The sequence below is a fragment of the Equus asinus genome, chromosome 14 (assembly GCF_041296235.1).
Source record: "Equus asinus isolate D_3611 breed Donkey chromosome 14, EquAss-T2T_v2, whole genome shotgun sequence".
NCBI lineage: Eukaryota > Metazoa > Chordata > Mammalia > Perissodactyla > Equidae > Equus > Equus asinus.
The window spans coordinates 1595543-1609737 of NC_091803.1; the positions used below are offsets into that span (position 1 = coordinate 1595543).

Here is a 14195-nt window from a genome sequence, read left to right on the forward strand (position 1 = left end):
CTCGCCCTAGCCAAGCTCCTTCGCTAGCTCTGGGGAAACTGCACGCACAGCCCCTACATATGCCAGTCCAGTCCCACTGACCCCTCACTGTGCGGGGGGCTCCCAGGGCCTTGCTGAGCAGAGAGCCTATGCATAGTGGTGCCAGGTACAGACCAGGTCAGAGGATGCCTAGGGCAGGGGGGTGGGGGTGAGGGAAGGAAGGAGGACCAGGCCAGACTGGAGGGGTGGAAGAGGGGAGGGGAACAGGAGGAAGAGGGGGACAGAGGAGACAGGGGATGACCCCCTTCTCCAGCACGGGTTCCAAGAGAGGGCTGGGAAGGGGACGAGAAGGGATCTTGGGTCTTGGCCATGAGCACAGCCCCCACCCCACCCGGACTGGACTTACAGAAGGATGGGCTGGCTTTGTCTGCTGCCACCTGGTGGAGGCCAGGAGGTGTACAGTTCTCAACACCAAGTGGACCCAGGCCTCTGGGCAGAACTGGCACACTGAATCCAACCACTGCCTCCACTTTCCAGAGTAAGGGGCTGCCGACTCCCAACACCCAAAGGTGGTCAGCCTCTCCTCACCTGCCTGGTGATGCTCCAAAAAGGCGAGGGAACAGTGCCCGGCTGTCCTGGCCCAGGAAGGCCTGGCTGCCGCCTCTCTGAACTTTGGTCCTCCCCCCAGAAGCAGCTCAGGCCCGGGTGGGGCCCTTGTGGGAGTTAAAAGGGGCCTGTTGTGCAGGACAGGTACAGAGGGCATGTGGGAAATGACCAGATGGCCAGAAATACATGGCCCCGGCCCCCCAGACCCCAGAAAGCAAGAGCCACAGCCCTCCAGCCCCTGGGCAGTGGAATGGCTTTGCTGGGAGGGCGGGGCCTCTGCTCCAGCAGCCAGGAAGGTGAGCAAAGCCAGCGTCCAGAGCACTGCCACTGGGCCCCAGGGTAACCCCAGCCTCAGACAGAGGACTTGAGGGAGCAGGAGCTATGCGCAGGGGTCTCTATCCCAGTGAAGATCTGGGGTCACTGTGGCCTAGGTGGAGGGCAGGAAGCTGGCAAAGAGCTGGCCTGCTTCCAGAGCGCCCATCAGGGCCCGTGTCCAGGAGGAAACAGGGCCAAGACAGGAGCCCCAACATCGACAGGGTGAAGGTGGCTGCCACGGCTGGAGAGCAGCTGCTCGCCGCTCCTCTGCCCAGGCCTGCCACCCTGTGCCGAGACTGGCCACGTGAACTTCCACGGCAACGACCACGACAGAGGAGCAGTGGACGTGGTGGGGAAGCCAGCTGAGCCTGTGGCCTCCCCAGCTCCTGAACTCTGCCCCCGCTCCAGGTGCACAGGGAGGCTGGCTGACCACTCTGCTGCACTGCTGACCATGGAAACAGGGCAAAGTCAGGGACTTTCTCTGCTGAAACTGGGACAGTCCTGTGCAAGCCGGACGAGTATGCCCCCTGCGGGCAGGACTCAAGAAGTGAAGACAGGGAGGAGAGAGGAAGCCTCCGCCTTTGCGTGGTGCATCAGACCCATCCTGAGGGACGGCTGGGCCCATGCTGCGAGCCTCAGGGCTGTGGGCTAGACTTGCAGGCCCCGCACAGCAAGGCAGGGCAACCGCACGAGTGAATCATTTCTGAGGTCACCGACAGCCCCTCATCACCCGACACACCAGAAATCCAAACATATGGCACTGGAGGTGCCATGCCGTCGGCCTCGTAATGAACTGATTAGTGTGCATATGGCGGGAAGACAGGAAGAATCTCTCAACTGAAAGATGCAGGGGCGGCTGGAGGTGTCAGAGAGGCTGCCCTGCACATCTCTCTTCATCAACGCTTCACACGGAGCCAGTGTTGTAACAAAATGGCTATTAGCGCACCCATATTTATGATGGCTCAGTGGAGCTGCAGTCGACCTCAAATCAGGACTGAAGGTCTGCGCGTGGCAGGACCCACCGCAGCCCCTGCGTGGGCCTCCTCCCCTGGCCGCAGGACCGTGGCCCGAAGCCGCATGGTGGAGTGGGCGGGAAGGCAGACAGCCGGCTGCACTCACCTCCACCTCCGAGCTGTGGGCGTGCACCTTCTGCACCATGTCCTCTGCTTCACGCATGCGCCGGGTCAGCTGGGGCGAGTACTCTGCGGGGGTCAGCTCACTGTCGTAGGACCCCAGGATGGCACGCATGCCGTCCCGCTCCTGTGGACACAGAGGGCAGGTGGTCAGGCCCGGGGTGGTAACGTGATGCTGCAGAAACACCTGTGACACCACATGGAGACAGGAGCAGGAGTGTAGGCTTGGGATCAAGTTCAGGGGGCATGCCATCAGGCGGGGAGCCCCTCACACAGCTCCTCAAAGAGCTCAAGCCAAACGCTTAGCAGCATCTGATGCACGACGTTGACAGAGCCCACCGAGGCCAAGACAGAGACTCAGCTCCTCTCGAGGTGCAGCCTGAGCACGACCAGTGCCCAGTGAGCCTGTGGCCCCACCTTTGGTCTGGGCACTCTCTCTGACCACTGGTATCGAGCTACAGAAGTCATGGAGACCTGCAGTGGGCACAGGCCCCACACAGCAGGGGTGGGGGCACCCCTCCCTGAGTCTGCTGTGTCCCCTGTGGCCTGGGTCAGTGTCACTTCCTGAGTCTCACCAACAGCCCAGGAAAACATGAGTGGGACGAGGCCAGGAAGTGGGTTTGAGGAGAGATCCATCTAAGCTCCCTGAAAGGTCCCGGGGTCCCCACTGAAACGGCGCTGGCCTCAGGGAGCACCTCATCTTCCCATGGAGCTCACGGGACCCTCAGCCACGATCCTAGGCTGCAGCGCATCACCCAGCACCAGCCACACCGGCACCCTTCCTCCATGTTTTGGGAAGAAGCTGGCGCCAGGTAACAGTGCAGCTCAGGTCTCATGGGATGACACACTGCCCACACAGTGTCAGGACCCGTCTTAGAGCCACACAGAATCACGCTCGGGGTGCCCTGCTAGAAGGGATTATTAAGGCTGGCAGCATGAGCCCAGAAGTCAGGGCCCTGGGAGAGATGGGCAGCCCTCCTGAGCCAGGACTGGAAGATCCTTTCCTAAGATGCTCACCAAGGGAGAAAACCTCGAGGCCAGCAGGGGAAGGCCTGTGGAGACCCAGGGTGTCCCCGGGTCCAGGAACTGAGCTGTTCTGACCGACCTGCGTAAAAGGTGTCCGGCACCAGGAAAGGAGCCCCAGACTCCCCTGAGGGCTGCCCACATGTCTCCCTTCTGCACTGTGGGCCTGAAGCCACAGGACTGGATTCTTCCAGCCCCAGACCCCGAGTGTGGACGCAGGAGACCTGGTCCCTGACAGATTCCAGGCGTGAGCTGGGGGCCAGCGTGTGCCCTCTCCTGGCCCACGCTTCTCCAACCTGCTGTCACGGACAGACGCCCACTATGAGCTCACGATAGAGAAGATCAGCCCCCAAAGAAAGCCCAGGCTTCCCGGAGCCCCACTTCTCACCCCCAGTGCACAGGAACATCCGGGGCTCTTGTGACCTGTCGATGCGGATTCAGCAGGTCTGCGGGGCCTGAGAGCCTGCACTCCCAACAGGCGCCCAGAGGTGTCAAGGCTTCCGGTGTGTGGGCCACAGCGGGGAGCAAGATGCAGGGCTCAGCGGCCTCTGCCCGGGGACAGCACGGCCCAGGAAGAGGGGGGTTTCTACAAGATCTGCAGGGCAACTGAGGCCAGTGCTCTCGTCCCCGGAGCCTCCATGCCCTGATGAAGGAGGTGGGTACTGAGCCGATCTCAAAGGACGGCAGTGAAGGGCAGTAGCACCTGGATGGAGTGTCCGATGCACTGGCCTATAAACAAGGCCCCCATAGTGACAGGACGACAGCAGACGATCTTATCCACACAGCACTCATGCACCTCCAGGACTCCTGGCACAGCGCATCCCTCTCCAGCACACGTGTTCTGGGGCAGCTGCTGGAGAAAGGTCGTCTGGCCTGGTACAGCCTCACTCTGTGTCCGGCCAGGTGCCCCTCCCAGCCCCCAGCCCCACAGGGCAGGGCGTCCAGGCGAGCTGCAGGGTCAGCCCATACCAGCACTGGCTCAAAGGCAGATTCATGGAGCTGAAACGGACGTGGGGAGCGAGACCTCGGGAGCCGCCCTCCAGGTGTGGGGGCCAAGGTCCCCATCCACGTGGCGTTCTCTCTGTTGGTGCTTCCACGAGCTGAGGCCCAACTGTGTCCCGAGGAGAGACCGTGCCAACTGCTCCACTACCCGAGCATCGGTGCCGTCCACCACCCCTGCCTAGGCCCTTCCTTCTCAGGCGAGTCTGGAGGAAGACCGGGGTGGGTGGTCGAGAGCCGACCGGCCCCCGGCTGCTGTGCCCGGTGCTTCCTGAGCCCACGAGCCTGACTCGCCCATCACCCCAGCATGGACTTCACAATTAGCTGATGACAAAAAATTCAATAAGTAACAAATTAAAGTTACAAATCCAACTGGAACTGGTCACATAACCGTGGAAAATTTGTTTCCCCAGGAAGGTTTATCGAGTGTCATAATTTTATTGAAATCCTCTATCTTCCCATGGACTTTTATGGTTCTGAGCTGGATACAGAGTTATCATCACCGGAGCGCCGATACCACGCAAGGGCCGGGGAGGGGGTTTTCCTTCATAAACAAGCTGTAATTGTCTCTTTTATTGACCAATAAATCTCCAAAATGCTGCCTTTCACCACAGTTCTCTTCCATCAGACCTCCAGGCTAGCGACGCCAGCAAAGAGGAAAACGCAAAATTGAAAGTTTGTTGTTTGTACCTTTTAAAGAAATTGTTTTGTCATTAGTAGTAAACAAGCGGGGACCGTGCTGATTTGACTTGATAACGACTTTTTAATGACTGATTCCACTCGCGGAAAGGTTCGCTCCGTTTCCACTCGAGCAAACGCCAGCGATGAATAGGCGTGCAGCCTGAGCACACACGCCCCGCGGGCTCGCCCAGGAAGCACCACCAAGGCGAGCTGCCACTGAGCACCTCTCCTTGGTACAGAACAGTCCTGCGTGCAAGCCACCACATTTGCTTGTCACGGAATTAACGGCAACCGCAAGAGCGTGGAAACAGCATCACAAATGAAGAAACGAACGAAGGACTTGGGGGGGTGGATAGCGATGGAGGGGGTCCCGACCACAGGCCTGGGCACGCAGGGCTGCTCACCCAGAGGAAAGCAGAAGAGCTGAGGGCCAGGCTCAGACCCTGCTCCGCCCTCGCCAGCCCCAGACTCAGTCTGCCAGTGAGAGGGTTGGCCCCGATAGCTCCACGCTCCCCAAGCTGAAGCATCTGGGGTAGCATTTATCAACTCTGGCACACAGGCCTCAAGGAGACGGACCAGATGGAGAAAGTTTCCCCTGCCCTGCAGACGGAGCCTCCTGGCCAGGGCTGGTCAGAAGCGCAGGCTCTGGGGCCCACCCAGGCCTGCAGCTCCCATGGTGACTGACTCGGGAAGCCCAGTCGTCGCAACAGCAAAGGCCCACCTGCCTTCCGTCTGTCCCTCAAAGATGCTGAGCCCACCGTGGCCCGAGAGCCTCAGCCTGACAGACCCCTCGGTCTGCAAACTTCCTCCCTGGAACACGTCTGGTTCTCGTCCTTCAGGTCCAGCCCCGCCAGCCACACGGCCAGCACACCCCACTGCACACGCCTCTGCTGGTCCACATCGCCCTCTTCCTGCTGCAGCTCCAGCCCCGGGGGGAGGAACCTGGACCGTCCCACTCATGACTCATCCCCCAGGCCTGGCACCGCTCTGGAGATGGGGGATTCAGAGATGGGGGGACTTCTCCTCTGTATCAGGTTATAAGCTCTTGAAAGGCTGTGACTTACTAACAGGGAGGGAAGAACTTCCTTCACATGTGTTTGATGTCAGCCCTTTCTGCAGCCGTCAGAAAAGGCTTGTGTAACTCCAGAATCCAATGGCTCTCGGTGAACAGGCGAAGCTGTAGACAGGGAGAATGTTCTGGAACTACAAGGGGGATGAGAAAAGCCGTATGGGCAACAGAATGGGTTGAAGAGGCAAGAACACAGAAAGGTGAGGATTCTAGCTAAGAGCGTGTATGTGGTGTGTCTGTGTGTGTGTGCACACGCATGCACAAGTACATGCATGCGTGCACGTGTGTGTCATAACCCTTCACCGGCCAAGTCCCCGGGATCCCCGCTCACTACAAGGTGGCAGGCAGAGAGCAGGGCGCTTCCGATGCTTCTGGCCCTAACAGGCCGGGTCCTACCGCCACCGCAGAAGAGCCCCTCTTGGGAGTCCGTACTGGTGTGAGGGGTCCCCCAGGAGAGCTCAGGGCATCCGCACGGGCTGCCAGAAGCTCCAGCTCCCTGGCCCCTGCTTCATCCATTCGTCTGTTCTCCTCGCTAACCCTAAGTCTCTTCGCAGAGCCGGGTCCGAGCAGTGCCGGGCTGGGGACGGGGGCAGGAAAGGGGGCAGGGGTGAAACACAGGCCTCAGGCGGGGGCCCGGGGACCAGGCCTGCGGCCTCCTGAGCTCTGGGGAAGCGTGCAGACATCAGGATCCCCGAGGGAAGGCAGTGGGCACTGCAATTCCAGAGGCTGTAGGAAGGCCTGGCTTCCCGGCTGGGTGCAGTGCGTCCCTGGGCACCTCAGTCAGAGGGTGCAGTGGGAGCGAGCCCCCAGAGAACCCTTACAGGAGGGCGAGACGGTGAGCATCTTCACCATCAGCGGGTCCTCCAAGGGCACAGAATTAACCCTGAGCTTCAAAGCGCAGCCCAAGACGCCAATGAATCCCAGGGGACAGACACACGCACCCATGCAGAGGCTGAAGGCACACACGGGGGATGGGGAAACACAACGAGGGAGGAGAGCTGGCCCTGCAGCCTCTCGCCCTACCTAGCCCAAATCCTGGCTTCATACTGACTAGCTGTGTGACCTTGGGAAAAGTAACTGGCCTCTCTGAGCCTCAGGATGCTCAACTGTGAAATGGAGAGCACGCGGGAACCCTCGGGTCACTGTGAAGTTCAAACACAGCTGTGCACATAAAACATTCTGCATCCCCACTTCAGAAGCCCCCACCCCAGTGACACAGGTGGGCACACAGGGATCTACAAGCCCACTCGTGGGGGAAGAAGCACATGGGAGAGACGGAGGGCGTGCCTGAGATCCCAGAGCCTGGCGGGGGCCCCAGGAGGTGGGCAGCACGGCAGTGCGAGGGCCTCCTGACAGACGCTCTGCCCGCCTAGACTGTGAACCCAGCTCCTAGCATCCTCTGCTCCTCCGAGCCAGCAGCGGCCCTCACGCACCTTCACTTTCACGATGCTCACCTCCCGCCTCCACGCCAGAGCTGCCAGCCTGACTCCCTCCCCTGGCCGCCCTCTTGAACCCGGTGCCCTGTTCTACAAGGATGCCCTCCACAGGGCCGCCCAGCACAAGGAGGGCACTCTCCGTGGGCACCTCTCCCCGCTCGTCCACCCCGCCAGCCTGCTCAACAAGTCTGGGACTCGACTCGGGCACTCCACGACTTTTTTTTCTAAGAAAATGAAATGATGATCCTAAATAGCTACAAAGCCCTGCTCCAGTGACCTCTCCCATCACACCGAGTCACCCAAAGAGACGGAGAGGGAGTTAAGCAGAAACAGGAGACCACACACCTGCTCCCCTCTCTGGTCTCGGCACCGCTGTCCCCCCTCGGCCAACCTTCCCCAGAGCCCTGCTCCCATCCTTTCTCAGAGTGCCCACTCTGAGCCCAGGGGCGGGCTGCAGGGGTGCCCTGCTCCAGAAGGAAGGAGCTCCACGAGGCAGGAGGCCCGCTGAGGACGTGAGAGTGAAAGCCGGCCTCCGCCTGAGCCGGCCAGGGACTCGAGCGTGCTTCCAGGCCCGACTCGTGGCCAGTCACTTCCCAAATGCGTGGGGACAGTGCAGAGATGTGCTGTGACTCCAGCCTCCTTGGGCTCCACTGAGAATGAGGAATGAAAACGAAACAGCAATGATAAGCACTGAGGAGGTCTGGCTCTAAAGTCGGACAAACTGGGCTCAAATCCTGACTCTGCCACGAACCAGCTGTGCAACCCTGGGCAAGTGACGTAACCTCACTGAACTCAGCCCTCTCATGCAAGATGGGGCACGGCCACTCCAGACGCGAGCTGAAAGATGAAGAAAGGTACTTAACAAATATGAGACAGCCCCGGCACACAGAAAGCTGGGAGAATGGTCATTTCGGTCACAAGGGACACGAAGGCACAGGGAGGACAGGGCCTGGCCCATGAGCATGAGCTCCGACTGTGCCTCCTCTCACAGGAGCACCTCGACCCCCCACACGCTCGCTTTTGTCCTCGTCTATGCCTCTCTCCTCCTGCCCCAGCTCACTGGCCCTGAACACAGTAGTTACTTCCTCTCTGTCGCTGTCTCCACGAAGTCTCACCATGGTAAATCTGACCGGGTCGCTCCCACAGCACGCCGTCTACACGCCACGGCCCACCCCGTGTCGTCTCATCTGCTCCTCAGGACTCTGTCAGGCAGTACAGAGCTGAGGAACGTGGCTCACAGTGGCGGGACACGGGGCACGGGACAGGGCGGGGCTCCTTGCCAGCAGTCAGCAGTCCTGTTGTCTCCACAACGAGCCCAGGGGCCAGGCACGGCTCCCACCACCAGCTCTTCCCACCACCAGCTCTGGGACGACACGGCCAGGGTGGCCATCGCCTCCTCATCCCTCCTCACCAGGAGACACTGACACCCACCTCTCCGAGCGGCCTGAAGACGACACCATGAGAGCACTGAGCCGACACGCTAACGGTCCCTGGTCCAAGGCCCAACATGACCTGTGTGCCTGCCACACAGCAAACCCCCCGCCCTGCTGACACACTTGGAGGCTTCCGCAGCCCCGCACGTGGTTGGCACGGAGGCACGAGGGAGACCCGCTGAGCTGACTGCCAAAGCCGCCCCGGGATCAAGGGAGCCAGCAGGACGGCACGGGGAGCAGCGGGAGCAGCGCTGAGCTCACAAGCAGGCACAGCTGGCTCTCAGCATCCTCTGCCCACCCTCGGCTGCCCGGGCCCCCCGTGGGAAGGAGGCCGACCCCAGGGGCCAGCCGGGAGTGCAGAGACAAAGGAAGGAGGCAAGGTGACTTCAAGCCCCTTTACAACAACGAGCAGGAGAAACGGTCGCCCCTGAGGTACAGAGACCAAGTGAAAAAGTGGTCTCATCACCTGGCACGCTCTGGAAAGCCGACAGCATCTTGGAAGATAACATTTACTTTCCTGCACTGTATTTACTGATGCAGAAGCAACTCCAGGAGGAAAGACGACAGTGACGAGAAGCGGCGGATGCAGAAGTACAGTGACTACGAGGGCAGCTCAGAGCAGCCAAACCAACGCTGGGCAGGCTCCTGAGGGCAGCTTTTCCAGGGGGACCCTGGTGGTCTGCAACTCGGCCGTGTCCCCCCACCGCCCCCTCCACCAGGAGTCCTGATTCCATCTCCCCAGGGCCGGGCTGACAGGCCGGGCTGGGAAGATGGGGTCCACGCTCCTCCCTGCTGTCCAGGCCCATGATGGCCTGCCAGTGCCCAGGCTCACAGCATCCTCAGCCACCCTCGCCACCTCTGGTCACGGCCTCCAATCCTGCCAGCCTCTCAAGAACAGCACTGCTCACAGGACAGCCCTGTAGGGAGACGTGCAAAGGCTCCCTGGCCGCCTTAGCCCGTCTGGTGCTGGGGACCCACGCCCACCTCCACATCCCACAGGTCGAGGACAAGGACAAGACACTCAGGGACACAAGTGCCTCTGCCTCCAACACTGGACCAGGAGGTGGCCTTTGCAGTTTCCCTGGCAGGTGTGCTGAACGTCGGCTATCAGGAAAGAAGAGGACACAGAAAGGAGGAAGGACATGGGAAAAGACGCAGTCTGAAAAACTGTGAGCTGCACACAGCCTGTGCAGCCGGAAGGGCCGGGGGCCGGCATTCCAGATGCTTCTCGTCTACCTGACTCTGGCTGCCCCCTCCGCCTCCAGCCTGCAGCCTGCAGCCTTTCTACTCCAACGCCAGGGAGATGCGCTTGACCCAAAGTCTCTGCATCACAGGATCACAGACAAAAGACGCAACATGAGACCCTCAACGGGGCGGAGCCCAGGCCGCCAGGACTTCCCAGGCCGCCCCCACCCAGGCCTTCTCCTTCAGCGCGCACTGGAGAGGTAAGCAGACTGCCGACAACTGCAGGCATGAGGAGTCTGGCGCACGGGCTCAGCGGCTCTGCCTCCTCGGGTACTGCCAAACCCCAACAGGACACGGAGGTCAAAGGTGCTGTGCCGCACTTGGCGACATCACCCTGACTCGAGCGCCAAGACCCCAGCCCTGGGTGCTCCTGAGTTCCCAAAGAACAGGCCCGCCCTACTCCAGGGGTCCCACCACACAAGGACCCCGCAGACCCTGTCCCAGTGACGGCTGCCCCTCACGAGTGCCCCCCTTCACGATAACCAACCCACAACCTCCCGGGCTCCTGAGTCCAGGAGAGGCCAGCCCTGAAGCCCAGAGCAGGAGCTTCCCGGTGGACTAGAACCTGGCTTCCGACGGGCCCCTCACACAAGGAGGAGCCAACGAAACCCTGATCTTTGCTGGAAAAGTAGAACTTCAATGCAGGCATGAAATAAATTCCAAAGATAAAACTCTAAGGACCTTAAGTTCATAGTAAAAAACCACAAAATACAAATGAAAATAGACCAGCAAACACAAGAATTAGGAGAATTAAACCCACGGTATTCAGGTAAAGGAATAACCAGAAGCAGAACAGAAAATAAGCATGCGTGACATGTTGTAGAACAATTAAGATCTGGATTTATTAGTAATTTAATACGTACCAAAGAAACAACATGTAAACTAAAAACAAAAACAAAACAAGACACAAACTAAATAAAGTTAACGTAAAAATAGAATAATTTAAAAATTAAATATAATAAATAAAACAGCAATTTAGGTGTGGCTAAAGAGAGATTTAGTAAACTGAAAGATAAATGTAAAGAATAAACCAGGAAGAACAAAAGACAAAGAGAAAATGCAAATAAGAGGTTGAGAGACACACAGGGCACGATGGGTTTCTATCAAAATTACAGAAAAAGAGTAGAAAGGACAGGCGGGGCAACGCTCAAGGAGACAATGGCTGAGAAACTTCCGGAACTGATAACACCCACTCTCCAAATCAGAAATCACCACACGTTCCAGAGCCTGTGCATGTGGGGCACGGGGTGTGAGATGTAGGGCGTGGGGCATGAGGCGTGGGGTGTGGGGCGTGGGGCATGGGTGTGGGGCACGGGGTGTGAGATGTAGGGCGTGGGGCATGAGGCGTGGGGTGTGGGGCGTGGGGCGTGGGGTGTGGGGCGTGGGGCATGGGGCATGGGTGTGGGGCACGGGGCGTGGGGCACGCCTGGACAGTCCCAGTGAAAGTGTAGAGCACCTGAGCACACGGTGGGTCCGGTCAACCAGCAGACCCCACAGGAAGGACAATCAGAAGGAGAGCTGACGTGCCCATGGACAACGAGTCAGGGACAGTGGAATTACATCTTCAAGGAGTTAAGAGGAAATAAAACTCGACTGTTTACCAGCAACACACCTTCACTAGAGAGATGAACACAGGACGCATCTCAGTAAGAAGGGAAACGATCAGGGAGGGAAGGTCTGAGAAACAAGACAGAAAATGAGGAAAGCCACCGACACGCGCTCCGCTGCCAGCCATGACGTCTGAGGAGGGCAACATGCCTAGTCACGGGTTTTGAGACAAGACGGAACTAACGCAGCTCCTCGCGGGCTGATGAGGAACGGGCTCCGAGAAACAGTGGAATATTTAAACGCCTGCAAGACGCAGATAAGAAGGCTGCAGAGAGCATTAGCTTATTTCGAACATGTGCACACCTGCGCGCACACAGTCTCTGGAAGGCACAGATAAGAAGGCTGCAGAGAGCACTAGCTTATTTCGAACACGTGCACACCTGCGCGCACACAGTCTCTGGAAGGCACAGATAAGAAGGCTGCAGAGAGCATTAGCTTATTTCGAACATGTGCACACCTGCGCGCACACAGTCTCTGGAAGGCACAGATAAGAAGGCTGCAGAGAGCACTAGCTTATTTCGAACACGTGCACACCTGCGCGCACACAGTCTCTGGAAGGCACAGATAAGAAGGCTGCAGAGAGCATTAGCTTATTTCGAACATGTGCACACCTGCGCGCACACAGTCTCTGGAAGGCACAGATAAGAAGGCTGCAGAGAGCACTAGCTTATTTCGAACATGTGCACACCTGCGCGCACACAGTCTCTGGAAGGCGCAGATAAGAAGGCTGCAGAGAGCATTAGCTTATTTCGAACACGTGCACACCTGCGCGCACACAGTCTCTGGAAGGCACAGATAAGAAGGCTGCAGAGAGCACTAGCTTATTTCGAACACGTGCACACCTGCGCACACACAGTCTCTGGAAGGCACAGATAAGAAGGCTGCAGAGAGCACTAGCTTATTTCGAACACGTGCACACCTGCGCGCACACAGTCTCTGGAAGGCGCAGATAAGAAGGCTGCAGAGAGCACTAGCTTATTTCGAACACGTGCACACCTGCGCGCACACAGTCTCTGGAAGGCACAGATAAGAAGGCTGCAGAGAGCATTAGCTTATTTCGAACACGTGCACACCTGCGCGCACACAGTCTCTGGAAGGCACAGATAAGAAGGCTGCAGAGAGCATTAGCTTATTTCGAACACGTGCACACCTGCGCGCACACAGTCTCTGGAAGGCACAGATAAGAAGGCTGCAGAGAGCACTAGCTTATTTCGAACACGTGCACACCTGCGCGCACACAGTCTCTGGAAGGCACAGATAAGAAGGCTGCAGAGAGCATTAGCTTATTTCGAACACGTGCACACCTGTGTGCACACAGTCTCTGGAAGTGCAAACAAGCAAGCTGGCGGCCTCCTGGCAGGTACACAGGGCAGGCGGCAGGCAGGGAGCAGTCCTGCTCACCCGGTGCCCTTTCATAGCTTTCTGTTGGGTAACATACATTACACTATCCACTGACTATATCATCTACTGAAAAATACACATGGAAAATAGAAATTCAGAGGCAAAAGATATAATTAAAATATAAGAAAAGCCATTCTGAAGAGCCTGGAGCCTGAAATTGTTCCAGAGGGGAGCGAAGACATCCTCAGCTTCCACTGCATTAGATATACACGGAATGACTAAAAGAAGACAAACAAGTAGAGAGAAACGAGAGAGAAAGAAACAACGTGAGAGAAAGCTCTAATAAATTCAAAAGAAGGCACTAAAAGTAACAAAAAAAAGACTGAAAAAGTATTAAATAAGATGAAAGAAATTAAATGAAATAAATCAGAAGAATAAACAATATAAACAGACTAAACTTTCCAATTACGAAACAAAGTCGATCACACTGTGTAAAAAACACAAGTGCCAGCTACAGACTCTTTCCAGGACACTTAACCACAGAGAGATCGGATGTAACAAACGGAAAACATTAACCAAAGCAAGCCGTGGCTGCGTCCGCAGCAGGGCACGCAGGGCGCCAGGCCTCACCCGGGTGGAGGCCCAGCACAGAACCACGAAGGCTCAGTCAGCACCTCAGGACCCCGCGTGAGGCTACACTTGTGAGGATACAAGACAGACACAGCACACGCTGCCTCCATGGGGAGCTCTTAATGCATCTCTAACGGTAACTGACAGACTGAGCAGATAGGTAAGAAACAAAAATTCTCAAGAGCATGTTAAAATTTTTGATCTAAAAGATATTTACAAAATGCTGTCCCAAATTACTTGGGGTGACACACTGTTTTAGGCACATAAAGAACATTCATAAAAATTTAGCAAAGTCTGTACCATAAAACACGTCTTGACAAATTTCAAATGCTATATCATCCACAAGTAATTCTTAACTGAAAAGTGATTAGGTCAGAAATCAATTCTAAAAAAGATCACCAGGGGGCTGGCCCCATGGCCGAGTGGTTAAGTTCGCGCGCTCCGCTGCAGGCGGCCCAGTGTTTCGTTGGTTCGAAACCTGGGCGCGGACATGGCACTGCTCATCAGACCACGCTGAGGCGGTGTCCCACATGCCACAACTAGAAGAACCCACAACAAAGAATACACAACTATGTACCGGGGGGCTTTGGGGAGAAAAAGGAAAAAATAAAATCTTAAAAATACATAAATAAATAAATAGATAAATAAAAATAAAAAGATCACCAGGGCCGGCCGGGTGGTGCAGCGGTTAAGTTTG

General features: G+C 57.3%; 1 protein-coding gene across 8 annotated transcripts in view; it reads right to left on the reverse strand.

The window, feature by feature from the left end:
* The window catches only part of MAD1L1 (mitotic arrest deficient 1 like 1), a 415485-nt gene that overhangs the window by 195196 nt on the left and 206094 nt on the right, over nt 1-14195 (reverse strand). For 7 of the 8 annotated variants that reach the window (XM_014846667.3, XM_014846671.3, XM_044746861.2 and 4 more), the window contains one exon: nt 2020-2160. The exons of the other annotated variant lie outside the window; for it this stretch is intronic. In XM_014846667.3, the coding sequence (XP_014702153.1) occupies nt 2020-2160 (141 nt within the window). The remainder of the gene's footprint in view (nt 1-2019; nt 2161-14195) is intronic. 8 annotated transcript variants of the gene reach the window in all.